Source organism: Crinia signifera, chromosome 5, assembly GCF_055691185.1.
Source record: "Crinia signifera chromosome 5, ASM5569118v1, whole genome shotgun sequence".
NCBI lineage: Eukaryota > Metazoa > Chordata > Amphibia > Anura > Myobatrachidae > Crinia > Crinia signifera.
Window position 1 is genome coordinate 265,958,560 of NC_139221.1, and position 23,663 is coordinate 265,982,222.

At 42.2% G+C, this 23,663-nt stretch overlaps 1 protein-coding gene across 7 annotated transcripts in view; it reads left to right on the forward strand.

Annotated features, from left to right (window-relative positions):
- DIP2C (DIP2 acetate--CoA ligase C (putative)) overlaps nucleotides 1–23,663 on the forward strand; it is a 420,633-nt gene that overhangs the window by 348,731 nt on the left and 48,239 nt on the right. For all 7 annotated transcript variants that reach the window (XM_083188980.1, XM_083188979.1, XM_083188978.1 and 4 more), the window contains 4 exons: nucleotides 5,555–5,635; nucleotides 7,331–7,454; nucleotides 8,912–9,033; nucleotides 21,180–21,291. In XM_083188980.1, the coding sequence (XP_083045106.1) occupies nucleotides 5,555–5,635; nucleotides 7,331–7,454; nucleotides 8,912–9,033; nucleotides 21,180–21,291 (439 nt within the window). The remainder of the gene's footprint in view (nucleotides 1–5,554; nucleotides 5,636–7,330; nucleotides 7,455–8,911; nucleotides 9,034–21,179; nucleotides 21,292–23,663) is intronic.

Here is a 23,663-nt window from a genome sequence, read left to right on the forward strand (position 1 = left end):
CAGTGGTAAAGTAATGAAGGTTGCTTGTTTTAAATGAAAGGCATTGGTATTCATTGCTGCCCAGGAGAAAACAGTATATAGCTGTGAAACATGTAAACATCTGTTTAAGTGATGGGTTCTTCCCCAAGTTTCTGTATCTATTTTAGACCCTACCTGCAAAAGTCCTTTTGTCCTTTCTGAGAACACTTTAGGTGGCATGTGGCAAGTTTGTTTGGCAAGGGAAGAATCCAACAATGAGTAGCCTATTAATAGTCCAGCTAAGGTCTCACTATATTTGAAAATGTAGTATTGTGCCACCCACCTCAGTCATGTTCTTTCCTGATATCATCTTCCCCCAGGATGCAAGAAATTGATGGGCATAAAAACAGTTTTAACTAGGTTATAGTACAACCAACTGACAGCCAGTATTCCGACGGTCGTTTCTCCGACATCAGAATCCCGACTGCCGAGAGCCTGACAGGGGGGCAACACATTCAAGCCTCTTGCGGGCTTGCCACGCTATGGGCAGCTCGCCACCTATTCGATTCTCCCTCTATGGGGGTCGTGGACCCACACAAGGGAAAATAGCCCATGTAAATCAGGCTCCTGACAGTAGCTATATTATTGTCGGAGACACGACAGGCGGAATCCCAACTGTTGCCCTCAGCCTGGACATTCACATTGTGATCATGCTGACATTCTGGATGTCTACATAATGACTACATAGCATAAAAACATAATGAAGCTACTCTGTGGCATACAGTGAAGTGAGTGTGAAGCATTTATGCTTGCAATTTATAAATAATTATCCATGTTGTAAAGAACTGTTGTATATTGTTTTCTACACTTGATGCACTCTCCTTTCAATGAATTCTAAACTGATAAGAAATCTGCATTCTAACCAAAAAAGACCTTCTACAAGGAAAAACTCCGCTCTGTGTCTGTGATCCGCCAATGCAAAAGGCTTTTCATTGTGGCTGCTGCTTCTTTTTATCTTATCGTTCTTATCACCAGCTCCGAGAAGTTGTAAAATGGAACAAGATGATAAGAACATCTCTGAAATATTTATGAATCTCCACACACAATGCGTGTAGTCTGGGACACAACCACAAGCATTGGTGAACGTGACACATATGAGAAGCAGTTTTTAGAGCTTTATAAGGCTTTTTAGTTTCTGAAGTTAAATTTATGTTGTGAAAATATTGCCCCTAATCCGGAGTAAAGAAAGTACTTGTTTACCAGTGAGGTGCTTCTCCAGGCTGGCGATTTGGTCCACCCCCTGGGAGCGCTGCTCACACATAGTGCTAGGATCTTCATGTCCTTCTCAGCAAATATTGAGGACTGTCCACGCTGCCGCAGTACAGCGCTCCTTTCAGCATTAAGCAGTCACCAAACACTGCTTCCTACTGCACTCTGCTCATTTTTTTCAATCTCTCCGGGATTCAGGCCTGCGTGCTGCATGCCAGAGTTGCATCCAAAACTCAAACATTGGTGCAGCCATCTTGGAAGTTGTCACCTGATCCCCTCACAGCCAATCCAGTTATTGTTCTTTCATCAATTGATCTCTTTTTATACTTGGTTCCCATCCCCAAGATCTCTCATTATGTTTTACAAATACTCCAAAATGTTTAAACATCTTAAATCCAAAATACTTCTGGTCCCAAGCATTTTTTATATGGGAGAATCAACCTACAGTATGTTATCCTTCTCTTAAAGGCTATATGGGAGAAATTCAGGGGTAGATTTATTAAGCTCGGTGAAGTGATAAAATGTCTGTTTTTTATCACCGGCCAATCAGCTCCTAACTGTGAAGCTACAGGCTTGGATTGAAAAATGACAGGTAGGAGCTGATTGGCCGGTGATAAAAACCAGACACTTTATACTTCAATGAGCTTAATAAATCTACCCCTCAGTTCCTTAGTAACATATTTGAAGATTTCTAAATGTGTGAAGACCTGTAAATGAAATTAATTTATGGTGTCGCCACCCTTTTGGCTTCAAAACCACATACATGTTTCTAGGTACACTTGCGCACAGTTTTTGAAGGAACTCTGTAGGAAGGTTTTTGAAAACATCTTGGAGAACTAATGACCGATCCTCTGTGGAGGTAGGTTTGCTGAAATCCTTCTGTGTCCAAGTAATCCCAGATAGACTTGGTGATGATAAAATCAGGGGCCATATAATCACTTCTAGGGCTAGTTGTTAGTATGTTTGGGTTACAGAATGAATTTGGAGCCAATCAGGTGTCTTCTCATGATGGATAAGAACCTGCTGTATTTCTCAGCATTGAGGACACCTTTAATCCTGACCAAATTCCCCACTCTATTTGCTGAAATGAAGCCCTAAACTTGCAAGAAACCTCCACCATGTTTCTCGATTGCCTGCATACACACATTATTGTACTGGTCTCCAGCCTGCAGCAAACAAGCCAAATATTTAACATTCTGACTCCTCAGTCTAGAGCACCTGCTGCTATTTTCTGCACCACTGTTCTAATGTTTTCATACATAGTTGAGTCAACTGACCTTGTTTCCACGTCGAATGTATAGCTTTTTGTCCGTAATTCTTCCATGAAGATCACTTCTTGTCGGACATCTCCGCAAAGTAGATGGGTGTATCTGGGCCTCACAGGTTTTTTGCAGTTTTGAGCTGATGGGATTTCTGGTCATCTTCCATTTTCAAGGGGAAGTAAGCATGATGTGTCTTTCTTATGATTCACTGATTTTCCTTGGCTGACCAGTGTGTCTGCAGTCCTCAATGTTGCCAATTTTTTGTTCTTCAAAAGAGCTTGAACAGCACATCTTGTAACTCCAGTCTGCATTGAAATCTTTGCTTGGGAGAGACCTTTTTGATAGTATAAGTACCTTGTGTCTTGTTTCTGTCCTCAGTCTTGCTATGGTATGTGACCTTTGAAATTGGTCTTCCAAATCCTCACCTTTGTAGCAAAGTTTGTCTGTCTCTCACCCAGGTTTAAGCCTCCTACACAGCTGTTTCTGTTTCAGTTAATGACTGTTTCAACCTACATATAACAATGATGACTGGTTAATCATACACCTGACTATAATCCTACAAAATCCCTGTGCAAGTGTACCTGGAAGAATTATTTTTTGAAGGCAAAGAGGCGGTCGCACCAAATATTGAGTTGATTAGATTTCTCTCCTGTTCATTCACTTTGCATTGAGTTAATTGATAATAAAAATAAACGCATCTAGTTTTGAAATTATTCTTACTTTTCTCCTTGCCCCCATGGGACACTATGGCTTTCATGTGCATGCTACATCCATCCACCTTTAGTGGGTTGATCTAGCTACAGCAGACCAAATTCTGATGAATAAGGGTTGAACAAGTGGTATTCCTGGCAGTTGCGCATTACCTATTTTCCCTAATTGTAAATGGAACACACAATAATGTCATGTGGTCACAAACTGCCGCTTAGCTTAGTGTACCACTGTGACCTAAAATACAGCTTTCTACATGAGCAACGACTCAGACCTGGAGCTCTGAGGTTGTTTTGTAATTGCGAATCTAGTTGTTTTGTCAGTGCTCAGGGTGAGTCATATGTGGTATAAAGGAAAGAAACAAAGGCTGATTCCAGGCACAGGCTTGCATCATTGCACAAGCACACATTACCGTATCAGTCTTTGTCATTTAGTACAGCTGCACTTAGCAGAGTCCCGTGATCTTAGATTCCATTATGGAACATTTTTTTCTTTTGTATGTTGTCCTTTTAATATATACATTGTTTTGTATAATGGGTCTGGTTTGTTGATGCGATCAGTCTCATACGCAGCTGCGATATCTAAGTGGACTTGCGAAAATATGCTAATATTTCAACCTCCGCCTTGTGTTTAGAGACACCCACTGCTGTTGTCTCACATTTGTAGCTGACGTACATAAAGCAGAGACGTCAGACGCACATCAGTCAGACCTCTGCGTCACTCTCCTAAGACGCCGGGGTTTCTCTGTGAGGGCACCACTTAGGCATGGGTAACTTTGGGGGATGACTGAAACTGGGTGCACACTAGTTGATATATCTGCAGATCAACAGATATATCTACAGATGGATTGGGCAGCGTGTTCTCAATAAATGCTGTCCGATCCGCTTGTACTGACATCACAACTGGGCGGAAACATTTGCATGTGCCCGCCCATTGAGCTGTCAATCACCGGCTGCTCCTGCAACAGCTGTATGGGTGGTTGGTGGTTCATCCGTATACGGAAAGCTGCACTGATATGGCTTTGGCTGTGTTGCACAGCCAACGCGATATATCTATGAACAACGTTGTTCACAGATATATATCGATGGTGCACACTGGCCAATGGTCCATTGATATCTCAGACTTTGTCAAACAGCCGATATATGTGCCAGTGTGTACGCACCTTAAGAAATGCATACACAATGCTCCCGACACACCTGCATTTTTCTAGCTATCCCCTGTTACACCCCCATACGCTCACAGGTGTTCTCTCATGAGTCATTTGCTCTGCGTACACATAACAGCTTTGGCGAATGTGCAGTGGCAAAAAAAAAAAAAATATTCCACTACATCTGGCATAGACATTGTATACTTCAGGGCCAATGTGTTTGCTTTGCCCTTGTTAAAAAATAAGTTGATACAGTAAATAAGTGATCATATTTAATCATTGAAATATTCACAAAGGCCTGCACTATGCTATCTAACTAGGAAATTCAAAACGTGGAATATGCTGCGGTTAAAGTAGTAATTACATCCACTATACACCAAGTGACTAGCTTACTAGCTGGCCCTCTGCAGAGTCCAACACCAGCAGACCAAGGAAAAACTCATTATTTGTGGCCCTTAAGCAATGTATCTATCTAACATTCTGTATGAGTATGAACCTGTGGATGACTTTTGTTGAGAAAATTATCCAGACCAGGAAGTGTGTAGGGGGGACAGACAGTGTGTGCGTGTGCGTGTGTGTGAAATTGTTGATGGAGGGGGTCCGACCTGATAACTAACTTAATGGCCCCATGAGGTCTAAACCCAGTTCTGGATGTGGGTATAGGCATTTGCTGTTGTGGGAAGAGCAACACACACAGCGAGTATAACCATGGGAGTAGTGCTGACAAGAGGGGAGGGCGCCTCCGTCTAAAGTACCCCGAAGCTCCCCAAAAGCTTAATCCAGCCCTGCATGCTAACGGAGAATTCTGGATGGTAGGAAGCATCATCAACCAATAATGCTGGTTGTGGTGTTCTGTGTAGGTGAACAGTATAATAGCATTGTACTACTATCATGCCTTGTGGTTACCTTACATTGGTTAGGTGAACTTCGCAATGTCGGCAGAGACTTTTCACAGTGCTGAAGCCTTTAAAAGATGGTACTCAGATATTTGTAATAAAAAACAACACGAAAGGGAGCGTAACCCAGAGTGATGCAGCTATATTTCATTCTCTCATTTTATTGTGTACATGCAAGCTCCAACTTGCTGTGGATTATGGAGGCTTCTCACTGTAACCGCCAAGTCAACTGTACTGAATGAATCAATATGTATTTGATTTTATGATCTATATGTATACATAGATTTTGACTTATTTGCATTTCTTTTCCATAGTTTTTATTCTTGTCTGAAGTTCTACAGTGGAGAGCCCAAACAACGCCCGATCATGTGCTTTATACCTTATTAAACTCCAGGGTAAGACATCTGCTCATTGTGCTACTGTATATTGAATCTTCCTATGTCTGAGATTAATCCTGCTCTGTAAAACCCCACCTAATGCAGCGAGTTGAGTTGTGAAAAGAGGAGATGAAATCATTTTTCCCAGAAACACAATATGTATATTTTACACTGTTGATGAATTAATGAGTACAAATTGTGAAGTTCCAAAATATGTTAATGATTTTTGATTTCCTGTATTGCTGAAGACATTCCTAGCAAATGTATATTACTTTCCTCTACCTTTTGCAGTATATTATTAAATGAGAACATGACTGTGTGTTAGAACATTTTCTGTGGCAGGGCGGATGATATTTGAGGGCTCCTTCACACCTATCTGTTTTATGGTGCTTTCACGGGTCAGTATGGCATTGGAAGCTCATTAGACAGTCAGTGCCATTGTGTCCTAAAGAGATAACACTGTGCATAAGACTGTAAAGCCCCATCAGCCGTAGGTGCAATGGATGAATGCGAAGTACCAATACTATGGTGATAGAAGCATAATAATTGCAAACTGCATGGAAAGCATGTTAAATGCATCACTGGGATGTTTTTAAACCATATAGTAGGTTAGTTTTAGTGCTTTCTTTTTTTTTTCCATTCCCTTCAAAACAAGTCTTTGTGTTAAAGTCCATACACACTGAGCGATTTTGCCCAGCGTGTATGGGACAGCAATTAACCTTTTTATCGCTGGGGGGGGGGAAATCGGCTCAGTGCATACACACACTGAGCCGCTTTCCCCCTGCCCAGCGCCGACAGCGGGGGGCAGATGGCTTTGCATAGTGCAGCACCCTGCAAAGCCATCCTCAAAGCCGCTCATCTGCTGGTAATACGAGCAGATTAGCGGCTTTCCCGGCGATGATGCAGCAGCGCTCACCGCTCATTGCCAGGCCATACACACTGGGCGGCTTTGAGCTGAAAGCCGCACAAACTCGCTGTTTTAAGCGGCTTTCAGCTCAAAGTCGCCCTGTGTGTATGGGCATTAAGAGCCTTGAAAATAAATATTTCTCAATCCCAGAATATATTCAGAACCTAGAAGCAACCTAGGGGCATCCCGAGCCTAGATCATCATAACTATGTGACCATACCCATTTCCAGCAAGATTACACCCTTTTTTTGTCCTACACGCCTTTGGCACACAATGTACCTTTTTAAAATATGGGGGAGGGGGCGCCAATGTTGTTGCTGGCAAGGGCACAAAAATGAGGAATGCTTTGAGTTGATGGTTGCTGCTCCTGTGATGGGGTGCTAGGATGCACAACCAAAATCTTTCCTAGGGAATCAAATTAGTTATGGACAGCTCTGTCTATATTGATCTATATAAGAACTGATAAGGGCATAAATATTACTATATATACACATTATTCATACTCCACTACTTTTTGTTTCTCCTCTCCGGGAGATCACTTTTCAGGCGGGCCAGACTTGTGCAATCAGTTCACACCCCAAAGATGGGGAAATTACGGTAATTTGAGGGTCTACAACTAGATGGCGGGGATAAGTGATATCATTCCGGTCTTTTAGTCCTGCCCACATTTCTTTTATTTTCATTTGTGACATTATTGCTGGGAATTGTGCAGAAGTTGTGTTTTGAAACTGACTTAGAAGTCAGAAGTGTCTCAGAAGTGTCTGTACCTTACTGCTTGCTGTATCATGGTCTATATCTATCCTCAGGGAACAATAGCCAACTCTCTCACATGTAGCCAACTGCACAAGCGAGCTGAAAAGATAGCAGTGATGTTAATGGAAAGAGGGCACCTACAGGATGGAGATCACGTGGCTCTGGTGTATCCTCCAGGTACAATTTTTGTTTATGAAAAACTTAATTTGTGTTAATTTTTTTTTTAAACTTTTTATTGTAGTCTGCCAGGAGCACAAAGGGAATGTACTTGTTTCAATAATACAGTGGTTCCCAACCCTGGTCCTCAAGTACCCCCAACAGTGCACGTTTTCCAGGTCACCCGGCAGGTGCACTCATTATTCAGGCACATTTGAAAAGATCACAGGTGGAGATAATTATAGCACTTGTGATTCTGTGTGGAGACCTGCAAAACATGCACTGTTGTGGGTACGTGAGGAGGGAAACGGTCATCTGTCAGACCACACTTAGGTCGACCCCGGAAGGTCGACTGGCCCCAAGGTCAACAGGGTTAAAGGTCGACATGGACCAAGGTCGACATGGACCAAGGTCGACATGGACCAAGGTCGACATGACTTAATGTCGACATGGGCCAAGGTCGACATGACTTAATGTCGACATGGGCCAAGGTCGACATTGGTTTAAGTCGACAGTCATTAGGTCGACATGAGCTTTTCACTGTTTTTTGTGCCGACAGGCGGTATTTCATGCCCTACCATCCACTAGGGCGTGGTGGGAGTATAAAATAGTGTGCCGAGTGTAGCAAGGCACCGTGCCCGAAGCATCGCGAGCGATGCGAGGGGCTGCGGTTCAACGCCAACTGTGTCCATGTCGACTGTGTCGACATTCGGGTAAAAAAACAGTGAAAACCTCATTTCGACCTAATGACTGTCGACCTTGGCCCATGTCAACCTTGGCCCATGTCGAACTTTAACCCTGTCGACCTTGGGGCCAGTCGACCTTCCGGGGTCGACCTAACGACTGTAGACCTAAGTCTGGTCTGACAGATGTACCGATTCCCTTGAGGACCAGGGTTGGGAACCACTGCAATAATACCTATAAGTAATGTGCACTGTGTCTCACTGAAAAAATCGCCGAGCTTCGACCGCGAGCTCGACAATTTCCAGCCATTCTCGGCAGAACGAGCCCGACTGCTTGTAAAGGCAGGCCCGTTCTGCCGAGATCCATTTTCAATGCTGCCTGGGAAGACCGCACTGAATAGGGCCCCACCGCTATTTGGGAGATTGAATACCCCCTAAGTCTGAAATCATTTTGGACACTGTGGAATTCTGTAATTCTGGTCAGGAAATGTTGATTTGACTTCTGGTATTGCAATAGTAATTTCTTGTGTTTGTGTTTGACAGAACCTGGGTAGTATATTTTGCTTTAAGTACATATCTTAATGTTAATGGTCAATTGCATTCAGCACATACTGTTGTGTGACTCGCAGTGTAAGTCAGGAATCCTCAAAATACAGCTTACATCTGCCTCTGTTACTTTACATGATCAAGGTGCTTTGGTCAGACAGAGCGCAGGGTGACTTCGGAGTCTGTGATCTGTGGTGACAAGAACTCGCATGAATAAATACGATGACCTTATCTGATTCTTTCCTGCAGGAATAGATCTGATTGCAGCATTTTATGGCTGTCTGTATGCAGGCTGTGTGCCAATAACGGTGCGACCTCCACACCCTCAGAACATTGCAACAACGCTGCCAACGGTGAAGATGATAGTAGAGGTATGTGCGAAACCATTCTGCTGAAGAATCAGTGGTTCCCAGACTCTTTCTGACCCCATTGTTACCATCAGTATATTCCTAGAATTTCCCTCTGCCCCATTAAGCTATCAGTGGTGTCAAACTCATGGCCCTCCAGCTGTTGTGGAACTACATGTCCCAGCATGCCCTTCCACAGTTTTAGCAAACCATTATATAAAATCTGTGGCAGGGCATGCTGGGACTTGTAGTTCCACAACAGCTGGAGGGCCATGAGTTTGACAACACTGAGCTAGATCATATGACAGAACAGTAACTGTTAATGTAACATTAGGTAAACCAATGCCCCAAAGGATACAGTAATGTATTGCCCACTTTGGAGACGTGGTTTGAAAGTGTCTCTGTTCTAGACACAATGGGATGGTGGCGGGACCCTATTCAATACTGTCTTCCTCGACAGCATTGAACAAGGGATCTTGGCAGGACGAGCCCAACTTCACAAGCAGTCGGACTCGTTCTGCCGAGAATGGCCGGGAATTGATGCGCTCCTGGCCGCAGCTGGCCAATTCCTGGCACTCTCCCGGCCACGCCCCCTTGTCGGCGCTCGGCAGGCGGGACATTGAATCCCACCTGAGAAATGAGCATCGAGCGGGCCGAACGGGACAGGGTCACGGCTGTCAGGCCAGCCCGACAGTTGTGACCCAACATTGAACACCCCCCAATGTAAGCAGCAATATTCCTGAGTGCAGCATGTCCAATCACAGTGGCATAACTGAGGATATAGCACACCCTTCTTTCAAATGTATGTACAGTAGTGCAGAGGTTGGCAATCTGTAGCTCTGCTGGAACTTGTAGTGAAACACTTGAAGTGTAATAAGCTATAACATTAGATTATGTTACATTAATTCTTAAACAATATCAACTGTTCAAAAAATGTTTGGGTACTTGTATACTATCACGGCTCCCATCGCATGCCATATGTAATGGCATGCGATGCGATTTTACCGGGTTTTTAATGCATTTGTGAAAAAAAAATTCACAAATGCATCCAAATGCCTTGACATTGTAGTAAACATGTGAAATGCACCTCAAATGTCATTTTTCACACTGTACCACCCCCACTATCAATGCCAACCCGAAGCGTGGCGAGCGCAGCGAGCCCACGAGGGGCGACGGTACGCGTCCTACGACCTTTTCATACCCCCACTATCCACGTCAGCGTGGAGTTGAGAATAGAAAGTGTGGCGAGCCCGAAGCGTGGCGAGCGGACGCGGATACCTTCACAGGTATCCGTTTCCCCTCGCAGGCTTCACAGGTATCCGCGTCCCTTCGCGGGGCTCGCAGCGCTCGCCACGCTTCGGGCTCGGTGGCTCGCTGCGCTCGCCACACTTTCTATTCTCAACTCCACGCCGACGTGGATAGTGGGGGTATGAAAAGGACATTTGGGGTGCATTTAACATGATTTCAACACATGTCCATGATTTTTGATGAAAATGGAATCGCATCGCATGCGATCACATGCGATGGCTTGCGATGCGATTTTTCCCTGTACGATGCCCATCGTGGGAGCCGTGATAGTATACAAGTACCAATGTTTGTTTTAAGAAAGGTCAATTTTTTTTTTTATATGTGTACTTTTTTTTTTATTTTAGTCATAGTACATTGATTTATTGTTATAATAGTTGTTTTTTTTATTATAATACGTAATACATTTACAGGGGGGAACCATGCGGCATTACTGCACATATCATTTGAGTAATCAAAGTTTGAACAACAGGGTCATTATTGAAAGAAACATTAGTTGCACTACAAATCTCGGGACTGGCAGCTGACAGTGCATCAGCATCACATGTTTGCAACTCTTTAAATATAAAAAGTGCCATTGAGAAAAGTAGTTGCTTGAGGCAAAAGGTTTGTGTGTATCATCTGGTATGATGTGTACAGCACTGTATATGGAGGGGATCATATCACTGACCGAATGCGCAATAACTTGAAACAGTAGCTAATGAAGTCCAAAAGGGGAATAGTTGTTACACAAGGTAGTAGGATAACTGATGGTGGTGAAAGTGCATTTGGCTGTTGCGCATTATCAGCCTCCAATAATAAAGCAATAGAATCTAAGCCCACAAGATGCTGGTATGAAATTGTGCGAAGAGTTAACATTGGGATCGATCATTGAGCCCAATACCAGTACACTACAACCGGTCACAAATCGGCACACACTGACTACACTAAGGGCCTTATTCTAGTTCACTCTTTCTGACAAAATCCTTCTTAGATGGACAAAACCATATGCACTGCAGGTGGGGCAGATGTAACATGTGCAGAGAGAATTAGGAATGATATTCACCTAGTCCTAAACGATATAGGCAAAATCTGAGAAAGGAGTTCGATAACGACCCACAGGGGTACGCATCGTTACCGTTTGTTCACATTAAACAATATGTATGATAACATTGTTAAAAAAATATTATTATCGTACATATCGTCTGCCTTTAACACTGTGTGTTCGGGGCTTTAGTTGTACTATTGAATTACTTTTTATTACAGCAGTTCAGGTCAGGTCTGTCTAGGGAAGATGAGGCAAAATACTGTACAAAATGTAAGTCTGTTACTATTTCTACTTTAGTATGAAGCTAGAATAGAGCAGTTTGTAATAATCTAAGCTAATTATGTTGAGGGTAATGTAATGGGGGTGTGGTATGCCCGCCCGACATTCGGGATTACAACAGTCAGTATACAGACATGGGAATTTCGACCACCGGTACTCCGACAGGGAGGCAAATGCATGGAACCCCCTTGCAGGCTCGTTGTGCTCGCCATGCTGTTGGCTTGGTGGCTCGCCATAGCTTTTATTCTCTCTCTATGGAGGCCATGTTGCCCCCCCACCCACCCACTAGGGAGAATACCGTATATACTCTAGTATAAGTCGACCCGAATATAAGCCGAGGCACCTAATTTAACAACAAAAAACTTGGAAAACGTATTGACCCAAGTGGGACCCTCACTCGAGTATAAGCCGAGGGGGGCTTTTTCAGCATAAAAATTGTTCTGAAAAAGTAGGCTTATACTCTAGTATATATGGTAGCTGTCGGTTGGCATCCTGACTGTTGGGCATTTAAACAGTCGTCATTCCTATGTCGGTATACTGACTGTCGGAATCCCGATTGTTGGGAAGTCATCCGGGGAACAATCTTCACCCTCATTGTACCTTGACAACATTTACTGCTAAACCTTTTGGGAGAAAATCTCCAGCGTTAAATAAAGGTGCTGAACAGAGAACATTTCGCTTTTCGTGTGCAGGATGAATTCTCTCTTCATGTTTTGCCTTTTTGACTTGGGAATGGTGTTTAGCACAAAACCCTGGTGTAATGTAATTAGAAAGTGAGGGAGAGGATTGCTGATTATATGATAATGATATTTATTCTGTTCTTCCTTATCTTGCTACAGTTTCCTCCCATTTTCCATCATTTAAACCCCTGGTTATACTTAGCAGTTTGTACAAGCACCAAGGCAGGAGATCCGGGAGTGAAATAAGGGAGATTGCCTCATCCATCATTAACTGGAGAAATGAATAGCACTTTATGAGGACAGTAATGTACAGTTCCTGATGGAGGGGAGAGACTATTCTGTCTGCATATTAAGTATTTGTGTGGTGCTTCTGCTTATAATTATCTGTAGTTTTTTATATATTTTGGAAATATTTTTATTTTGGCAACGAGCAGTTTATATAAAATTTGCCATTGGTCCAACCATAGAGTGTAGGATTGTCTTCCCTAGGATCGTGAGATGTATCAGTCTTTCTGGTCTTGTACATCGCTCAATAAGGGGCATATTTTATTAGCCTTAGGGCTTACTGCATGAGAATAACCTCCAGCTTTAATAGATGGATCAGTTTCATTGTAAGCACATTTCATCATGCAGTCAGCAAATAGCTAATGCGCATTAACCCATAGAGGAAATGTTCTAAGATGGGAGCTGTATTTCAGATTGCCACAGGTTTGCTATTAGGGAATGCAACAACTATGGCAAGGCATGCTGGGATGTGTACGTTCACAACAGCTGGAGGGCCACAGTTTGGCCATGCCTGTTGTAGAAGGTGCTAAATAAATCATAACTAGATTGATTGGTTGCCAATAGCAACATCCCATGTGAAATAGAACTCTTGTCTCAGTAAATTTCCCCCATGGATACCGATTTAAGTGTACATCGGCTGCTTGTGCAGGTTACTGTTCTCACGAGCCTGTGGGCTGCATTTAAATAGCCCTGGATATTGTTACAATTCAGCTGTGAGTTCCCTAATATTCTCTACTCACTTTGTGGTTATTGTATAACGGTTTGAAAGTGTTTTTCTTAGGATGCAAAGCTTCATAGCAGGTAAAACTCTTCTAAAGGAGGAGCGTTTTCTAGGAGCAGGTTTTTGTGTATATAACTAATTAACATGTTTTAATTATCTAACAATAAAGGGGAACAACACACTTTAGATTAAACTGATCTTAATTATCTTTAAATAACGAGTAGTTACTTTAGGTTTTTTTTGTGAAATTGATTTCCATATGTTTCTCAAATGTCATGCTTTGTAATTGTAAAACCCTAAATTATCCTCATCAAAAATTTTGGGAAGAGAAACTGTATGTTTAATTAAAGTCATTAAACCTGCATCTGCTTATTTTTTATGTGTTTTACAAGCAAATGCAGAGGGAGTTCCTTTTGATTAGAATTTTGTCTAATTAATAAGCCCTTTTTGTAATGTCCAATTGGTCAGCAGGATACATATTCATATATACCGTATTTGCCGGTGTATAAGACGACTGGGCGTATAAGACGACCCCCCAACATTTACACTCAAAATATAGAGTTTGTTATATAAGTGCACCCACTTGGAGGCATGTTTTTCAGGGGAAAATAGTAGTCTTATACGCCAGCAAATACAGTGTGTATATATATATATATATATATATATATATATATAATCATATTTTTTTTCTAGTAAGCCCGCTAGAAGCAAATGCTTCAAAGCTAGTCTGCTACCTTGTGATTGCCGCTGTGTTTGTGCATGTGTGAGAGAAAGATATAGTTTCACTTGCTGCCAACAGATGGCAGTGCTTCCGAGACACACAATCAGACTTGATATATACTGTATATATAGAGAGATGATAGTGCTGTCATATTGTGTAGGGCTTCTTATTTGTGAACAAGCACAGTAATAGAATGAGACCGGGTACTAACAGACAAAGCGATATGAGGCAACTTTTTTTTTCTGGAAGTTTGATAGCAAGATAAAAGATATAGGAATTGTACTTGAGATGTGTGATGTTAAGTGCCTATTGGTGCAGCCAGATACCAAAATGAAAGTGCTTAGTGGGCTATGTGATCCTGTCAGTGGACAGAGGTTTGGGAATAAAGACCATAAGTAAGCTATATATCATTGGTGGATGTAGGCTACTGCCATTATGTTTTTCTGCATATAGCAGTGATGTATAATGATGTAGCTGTTTATTTGAAAGTACCATGACTAGGTATTAAATATAAAATTCATCTTTTTAGGTAAGCTTCCAAAATACTATTCATATATATAATATATATATATATATATAACAGTGGTCGAAGTGGGTATATGGTAAAATACAAATGTCCTTTTGCACGCACACTCAAGAAAAGGGGTTGGCCACACAAAAGGGAGTGGTAATGTGAAAGGGGGCATGACCTTAAGTGTAATGTACCACACCATACACATACGGAATGATGCATAATACCCAAAGAATGAGGCAAACCTCACACAGAATAAGTACAAATTCACATTATGCCACACAGAATAAGCCTAAATTCACACAGAATAAATCATAACTCACATTATGCCACACAGAATAAGCCAAAATTCACATTATGCCATACTGACATTCCGCACAGGGGGCCTTATTTTGGTTCACTCTTTCTGACAAAATCCTTCTTAGATGGACAAAACCATGTGCACTGCAGGGGGGCAGATGTAAAATGTGCAGAGAGAATTAGATTTGGGTGAGGTATTTTGTTTCTGTGAAGGGAAAATACTGGCTGCTTTATTTTTACACTGCAATATAGATCTCATTTTGAAGTAAAACCCCACCCAAATCTAATTATATCTGCACAAGTTACATCTGCCCCACCTGCAGTGCACATGGTTTTGTCCATCTAAGAAGGATTTTGTCAGAAAGAGTGAACTAAAATAAGGCCCAGGGAGAGGAATGGCACGAACAGATATGACAGAGATGCGGGGTCAGAGACCGTGGCGATGCAGGGACAGAGATGTCAAGGACCGAGACGGTGGGGATGCAGGAACAGACAGCGTGGACGCAGGAGGCTTAGGGACTCTCCCCTTCGAGGGGGAGAACGTTGATGGGGATTACAGCTGTATGGACCTGTCAAGTGGCAGTGGAGAGGGGACAGGCAGCAGGGATTGCAGCCAGGTGCAAGCAGCAGCAGAGAGGGGACAGGCGGGGAAGGATTGCAGCCGGGTGCACCCGGTGGACAGCAGTGGAGACGGGACAGGCAGCAGGGGATTGCTGCCGGGTGTACCCGGCGGGTGGAGAGGGGACAGGTGGCGGGGTTTGCAGCTGTTTGTACCTGGTGGGCAGGGAGGGGACAGGAGGCAGGGATTGCAGCAAAATTTTCATTAAGGTGATAAAAACATAATTTAATCTGACTAATGACGACGGAAATGAGACATAACTAAATTCATTGTCTGCAGACCTCTCGTTTTCTCACACTTGTTTCTGAAATCTATTGTGTTGACATCCCTCACTGTACTGAATTACACATTACATTTCAAGAATATAGATTGATGAAGTTGACATCATGCCAAAGCATTCCGCTAAATTAAATTATGAATGATCAGCTCTAGAAACTGTCTGTCATTGAATAACTTTTATTCAAACGCAAATAATATACTGCTGAGAATGGAATAAGGTAATAAAGAAAACACACAACCTTTCTTACACAATCAAGCCAAATGTACTGTACAATACTTTTCAACAGAATAAAATAGAATCAGCCAGATATGATTACACCTAGTGCACAATACAAGAACAAGGATGGCAAATATTAGGCTATTTTTGAACGTGTCTTCCCATTAAAAAAGAATACACTTGATTTCGTGCGCCACTAAAGACTGCAGCCCAGAATTCGCACAGGGTTACCAATCCCTAAAAATAAACTCCACAGAAAATCAGTGTGGTCCAAAAGGTCCTCTCCCAGAGATAAATTATGGAGCCACAATGACCTTGATATTGATCCCTATATGCTTATAAAGGTTTCTCTATTTTCATGTACACATCGTCCTGACTCAAGGGTCCTTGGTAAGTTACTGACCTTAGGGACAAGCCCTATTTTCACATAAAGGTATCTTTTCTACTTCACAATATCTTCCCCATCGTGAGCAAACCCGCAAGTGGATATGTACTGACTTTAGAATCAATCCCTATGTTCCCATAGAGGTTTCTATTCAATCCTGGTCTCTTTATATGCCCAGAAAGTTCAGTACCTCCAATTCTCCATGAAGAAAGGGATTTTTATTCTTAAAAAATTTCCATACAATAAAAACAGATCAACATATACAGCAGAAAAACAGTCTTCACAGGAAGGACCAATACAAAAACTCAGTGACATAAATCCCTCTCACCCGGAATGAGCCGAATCGATATGTAGTAAGGGTAGATGTTGTGGGGTAGATGATAGATCCTCCTGTGGCAGATCTGTTGTCACCAATACGTTTCGGACAAAAATAGTCCTTCCTCAGGGTGTGTGTGACCATTGTCCATGTGTGGTATTTATACCCAAAACCGAGCACATGGCTATCAGCCACACACAATGCCCAGAATGGACCACAACACTATCTAATACAATTAATTTGCTGACTACCACAAACTTCATAATATACAATATCACATGGCAGTGTGAAAGTATGGATCCCATTTGAAGGGTATTCTATTTCTGCAATTCCATTTCCCTGTATGTTTTCCGCTGGCAGGGGCGGAAGTGCTTCACCAGAAGTTCCTTTCCATGGTATCTTCCGGTCATTTGCAACACACATAGTTCCACGGCCGCCCACTGCTGATGGGAAGCGGAAATGCACCATTGCTCTGTCTGTTTATAGAAACCTTTTGATTCAATTACATTTAAAGGTACCGGTATATTAATTGCACTGGTTAAAACTTGGTCCTTCAGATTTTTAGATTTAATACAGTATGTATGAAATGGGGATTCTCTTTAGTATACTCCTTAAGGGAGAGATCGCCTGTTAATACTCTGCAGTGTCTTTTTATATTTTTTTCAATTTGTTTGTGTTGGCTACTGAATTTTGTAATAAAGGGTATACCAATATCGATATATACAAATATAGGATTCTGAACAACTGGGTTATATGGAGTGTGGCGCACTACACCTGAAAGATGTTACTACACATAAATCCAATTTTTTCAACAGGATTTATTACAATATACACATGCATTAAAATTAAGGGGGGAAAAGAAAAGAAAAATACAACACTGATGCAATGCTCCTATGGAAACGTGAATTCACTCTGGTCTCAGATGTAATATAACAGTCTGGCAATGAATGGATATCTCACCATATGGATGCACTGCGGTGGGCTATACTTAAGATGGAACAAGTCTGCGGCACCACCACAGTGAGCTTACGTCAAAATGCCTCCAGAGTCCAAATAAAGTGCTTTGTGCGTCTCCAATAAAGTGCAATCGCTGTAAAGTGCTTCAATCAGAAAGTGCAGTGGCTTGTAGTCATCAGCTGATGACTACAAGCCACTGCACTTTCTGACTGAAGCACTTTACTGCGATTGCACTTTATGTAGTGTATGCTGGATTGAACGTGTATAGTCTCTTCTAATCTTTTCCTCCAAGTTATTATCAAGCCCTTGGAAATGTGGCAATAATGTCACTGTCTGAGTTTCCTTAAAACATTTACTGTTCGTTTAGTCAGCTCTATTCATTTGATTAATAATCTAAGCAAATTAAGATCATTATTATAAAATATAATGTCCTGCAGATAAACAGGAGCCCTAATTAATCTTACATTCCCGGCCTGTTGGCTCAGATGGTAACGGGTCTTATTATCAGATAGCAGCATAAAGCAATGGTGTGTGAGGGACTTTTGTTGCAAATAGTATTTGTTGTAACGAAGTACAGTATGGTGTGATTTCCATAAATGCTGTCGGGTACAGTACATAGCACAGACTGCCAGTCCTACCATTGCTACCAAGCTTTCATAATAAAGCCACGTATAATTGCGAGTGCTTCAATCAGAAAGTGCATTGGCTTGTAGTCATCAGCTGATGACTACAAGCCACTGCACTTTCTGATTGAAGCACTTTACTGCGATTGCACTTTATTGGGGACGCACAAAGCACTTTATTTGGACTCTGGAGGCATTTGGACGTAAGCTCACTGCGGTGGTGCCGCAGACTTGTTCCATCTTAAGTATAGCCCACCGCAGTGCATCCATATGGTGAGATATCCATTCATTGCCAGACTGTTATATTACATCTGAGACCAGAGTGAATTCACGTTTCCATAGGAGCATTGCATCAGTGTTGTATTTTTCTTTTCTTTTCCCCCTTTAATTTTAATGCATGTGTATATTGTAATAAATCCTGTTGAAAAAATTGGATTTGTGTGTAGTAACATCTTTCAGGTGTAGTGCGCCACACTCCATATAACCCAGTTGTTCAGAATCCTATCTTTGGGGGTGGTGTACCCCCACAATATATTGGAGTAGGCTGCACTAATACCTGATTTATTGCGCTCTACCAACCACAACACTTTTTTTCTTCGATATATACAAATATCTCATTTCGATCCATTACTCATCCTTTCAATTGAGCAGCCTCGATAAATTTCTTATAATACACTTTACATCTTTCTGCCCGTTGTTTGTATTTTTGTACTTTTAACTCAGTTCAAATGATGGTTGCTACAATATATGACTTAAGGTGCCCATACACTGCCTGCGACGTCTCGCAGCAGTGTACAGACACCCGATGGACTGCAAACCGCCGGGACCTTCCGGCGGCAGGGACACATGTGATCCGTTGTGATGGATCGCATGCGTCACTGCTTAGCGCCCGTCCCAGAACAGGTGGTCGGACGGCCAGCCGGTCCGACCACCTAGTCGGGTCCGATGCGCACGGGACCGCGCATCGGACCCGACTACATGTCAGGGAGAGGCGATTTGGTCCGATTTAATGGGCCGATTGGTCGCAATCGGCCGAAATCAGACCAAATCGCCTTGATGTATGCCCAGCTTAAGTCTGTAGCCTTAACAAAATTGTTGGTTTTGAGACCATTGTTCTCAACATGCAGTTAAGTAAGTCCAAGAAGTCTAATGATGCAGTACTAATCTGAAAGGTTAATTTAATATTACATGTATTATTGTTGATATGTTCACAAAACTAAGACAATGATGTATCATCCCCTTTCCATATAAACCAAATGTTGTCTATATACCGTCGTCAGGACACTAGACTTGTGCAAAGTCTAGTGGCAAAACCAGTGACCATTTCATACTGTATGGTCCTCCTACCACGCCACAAATAAATTATCATAGCTTGGTGCAAGTCTAATACCCATGGCGGTCCCTGTGAGTTGTAAATAAAAGGATTGATCGAACCAAAAGTAATTGTTTCGTAAGACTAACTTGATACCTTCTAATATAAAATCATTCTCCTGTCTGGCAGCATTCTCCTTGTCCCAAAAATATGCTACTGCTTGTAGCCCCAAATTATGCTCTATGATTGTGAACAGTGATGTAACATCACATGTCACCAATTTGTAATCAGCTTGTCACTCTTTCACATTAACCTTGGCTATATATATATATATATATATATATATATATATATATATATATATATATATATATATATATATATATATATATATATATATATATTTTAATAGGGGTTGGCCACAACCCTTATTATTGCGCATAATAGGCCCTTAATAATTTTCAGCTCCAGGCCCATTTAGAACTTAATCTGGCACTGGATAGTAGGGTGGCCAATCCCAGGATCGGGATCGGCGGGATCCCGGGATTTGGCCCCTAAAACGCCGGGATTTCAATCCCGGGATTGGAGTTTCCAATCCCGGGATTTCGGGATTAGACTGCGCATGCGCAGTCTAATGCCGGCAGCGTCTGAGCAAGTGCTCAGACGCTGCCCGGCTACTCCCGTCCCGGCGTTGTGGCTCTGCGCAGCGTGACGAGGCCAGAGTTCACGCTGCGCAGGCCAAGAAGCTGCGCAGCCCCGTCCTGTCATCGCCCAGCCGCCTGCCCGGCCGCCCGCACACCTCCCTGCCCGGCTCCGGAAGTGAAGTGGCCGCCTCCCGCCCGGCTCCAGCAATGGACCGCCCACCCTCCCAGCTTTACCGAACACCCGCCCGGCCGCACTGCACATGTAAGTAAATATGCGGAGCGGCCGGCGCGGGTTTTTTTAATTAGGGAAGCCAATCCCGGGATCCCGGGAATCCCGGGATTGGGCATTTTTCAATCCCGAATTCCGGGATTGAAAAAATGCTCTGGGATTGGCTTCCCTACTGGATAGGCCAGTAATGTATTATTACGTGTGTACCCTGGCTGTGAAGTCTGTGGAGAAACATGCTTTAACCTTGCATGTTGAGCTGTTAACCTGGTATGCTGATAATATTTTTCAAGGTACTGACGGTGAAACTTCTGATCACACATTATAGAGAAAAAAGTAATCTGCAATTTAATACTACTGTACATGTAGTATAATATGAATGCAGCACAATTTCTCTTTGGCATCTGCTACATGTTCATATATACTTGTCAGAGAGGCCTCCTGTTCTGCAGGACATTTGTTTTATTAACGCAGTTCTTGCTTACACACATTATACTATATGAAGCACATAAACTTCTCATGTGTTTTTGCTTGATGGATTTTTCCATACCTTCTGATGGGTAATCCAGACTCCAGAACTTTGTGTTTATAACTGAAAGCCCAAAATAAAAATAAGTGTCATTCACTGAATACGCATTAAAGAAGACTATTTCTATTGCAGACATCCTTTAAAGAACACAGTTCTTCTCTGGGAAATGTTGTGTTGAATATCGTGGATGGTGGAGATAATTATTTTCTCATTTTCTTCCCCTTTGTTTCCCAGGTGAGTCGTTCTGCTTGTTTAATGACTACGCAACTCATTTGTAAGCTGCTAAGGTCAAGAGAAGCAGCAGCAGCCGTGGATGTTAGAACGTGGCCTCCGATCTTGGATACTGGTGAGAGTTTGTTGTCTGTTCTCTGACGAATGGGGAACTGTCTGTTGTATTTGGGTGGTATCAGACGGCTGCGCTCCAAGGTTGTGCTTGATAAAGCACAGCGCACACAGGAACCGAATCCCTGCAGTGATGATAGATTGAAGTGAGGAGAAATGCTGCTCCCCGGTTCTATGGGATTGATTACTAAATATAAAATCTTCACAGATGAATTATTCTCATGTGATTGGTGAGAACGGTTTCCACTTCACTGTTATGTCACTAGGTCTTGTCAACACTTTGCTGTTTTAGCTGTGAACATGCATCCAGGCAACGCCGCTCCTAAGCATAGTGTATAAAGCCGTTTCCTCAGCTAACCCCGCTCTGGGAAAACTAGACCCGGATGCTAGCATGATATTACTCCGTATATGATAGCAGTAGAAAGCAAGGACAATATGCATGGCTGTCACTGCAGCTGGTCATACAGTATAATTAGAAGGTATTTATCTAAGGCCTGTAATTATGCTGGATTGAACGTGTATAGTCTCTTCTAATCTTTTCCTCCAAGTTATTATCAAGCCCTTGGAAATGTGGCAATAATGTCACTCTCTGAGTTTCCTTAAAACATTTACTGTTCGTTTAGTCAGCTCTATTCATTTATTTCATAATCTAAGCAAATTAAGATCATTATTATAAAATATAATGTCCTGCAGATAAACAGGAGCCCTAATTAATCTTACATTCCCTGCCTGTTGGCTCAGATGGTAACGGGTCTTATTATCAGATAGCAGCATAGAGCAATGGTGTGTGAGGGACTTTTGTTGCAAATAGTATTTGTTGTAACAAAGTACAGTATGGTGTGATTTCCATAAATGCTGTCGGGTACAGTACATAGCACAGACTGCCAGTCCTACCATTGCTACCAAGTTTTCATAATAAAGCCACGTATAATTGCGAGTGTTTGTTCTCCGTAAGCGCACGTACCTGCACCACGCCCCTTCCACCTGCCATTATTCTGCAGCCCATTCAAAGACTACTTAATAATACTTTTCCACCAAGCCTAAAATACAAGGTTATTTATTATCTATATGCGTTTTGTAGCATGGATGTGGTTACGCTATTTAGTGTGTTGTGCTACAGGCAGATGGCTGCTCTGAGACTGGACAAGGGTACGGCTGGAAAAATTGTGCGGCTTATTCCCCTTCTGGTGACTGGTCACATATTTTTTTTTACTGGTATACAGAGAAGGGTCTGTATTGTAGGAAGTGGCTCTAATATACACCAGCTAGCTGGGCTCTAGAATTAACATTGGGACACTAGCTTTTTGCCCAGTTTTGTACACTGGGGAGCAGGTGGGCAATTAATTGTACATGACCTGTGTACTGGCAAATGGGCTTTTACAACACAATGGTCATTAAAGGATAGGTTCTGTTGTATACTCGCCTACAAACATGGTATTTAGCCTCTAGGAAATGTTCCCTGTTTTATGCTGATGTGTGAGAATGGACCAGTTATTAGACTTCAGGTTCTTTATTTTTCATACAAAATACTATTTATCTTGGGAACTACCCACCAGAGTTGCTCATTGCAGCAATGGGCTCTGGGATCTCTCTACTGGCGTAATTTGTACCATCAGCTCAAACACATCAATCTTTAACTGGTAGACGAATGATGGGAGTTGTAGTTGGTTAAGGATGTTTTCTGTTGCATACTGATCTTCTGTATGCCCAGTTTTAGGATTAGAAGCCCAGCCAAGCAGACTCTCAAATTTTAGTTTCACTCATTGAAGAATAAGAGCTGCTTTAAAGGTGTCTGGGGACCTTGTACATAATATTATATTATCCGCATTACTTACACTTTCTCAGCAAGCTCCCAACAATTTTTGCCCATGAGTCTGTTTTATTTGCAATGTTAATTACAGTGCAGCAATTGTGAAAATAGCCTCAAATTGATATTCCTGGCCTGGTGTCTTGGTCGTATTTTATGGAAACAGCTGCAGATAAATTGTTAAATATGCCACAGTTACATTTGTGTAATTATATTGAAGTATTATGGTTTCTATCTGCACAATTATTAAACTAATATTGAAGGCATCCTTTGTGTGTGTGTGTGACATTAGCAGCTTACAGCCTGTAATTACTGCCATCTATGTTTATTATGTAGAAATCATGGCCTTAAGTATAAATACAAAATGGTAGGACAGCTTCTGATAGTCATACAACATAATCATTTTCCTCAATTTATTTTTATCTGCCACCGACTAGGTCATGTTTAAAAACTGGTTACATGTGGAAATGAATGAAATAAGTTCCTGAGGCTACAACTGCGGTACAATTGGTCCGAGAGCGAGGGCAGACAAGAGGTTGGGCAGGGTCCGGCATTGTATGATGGCTATC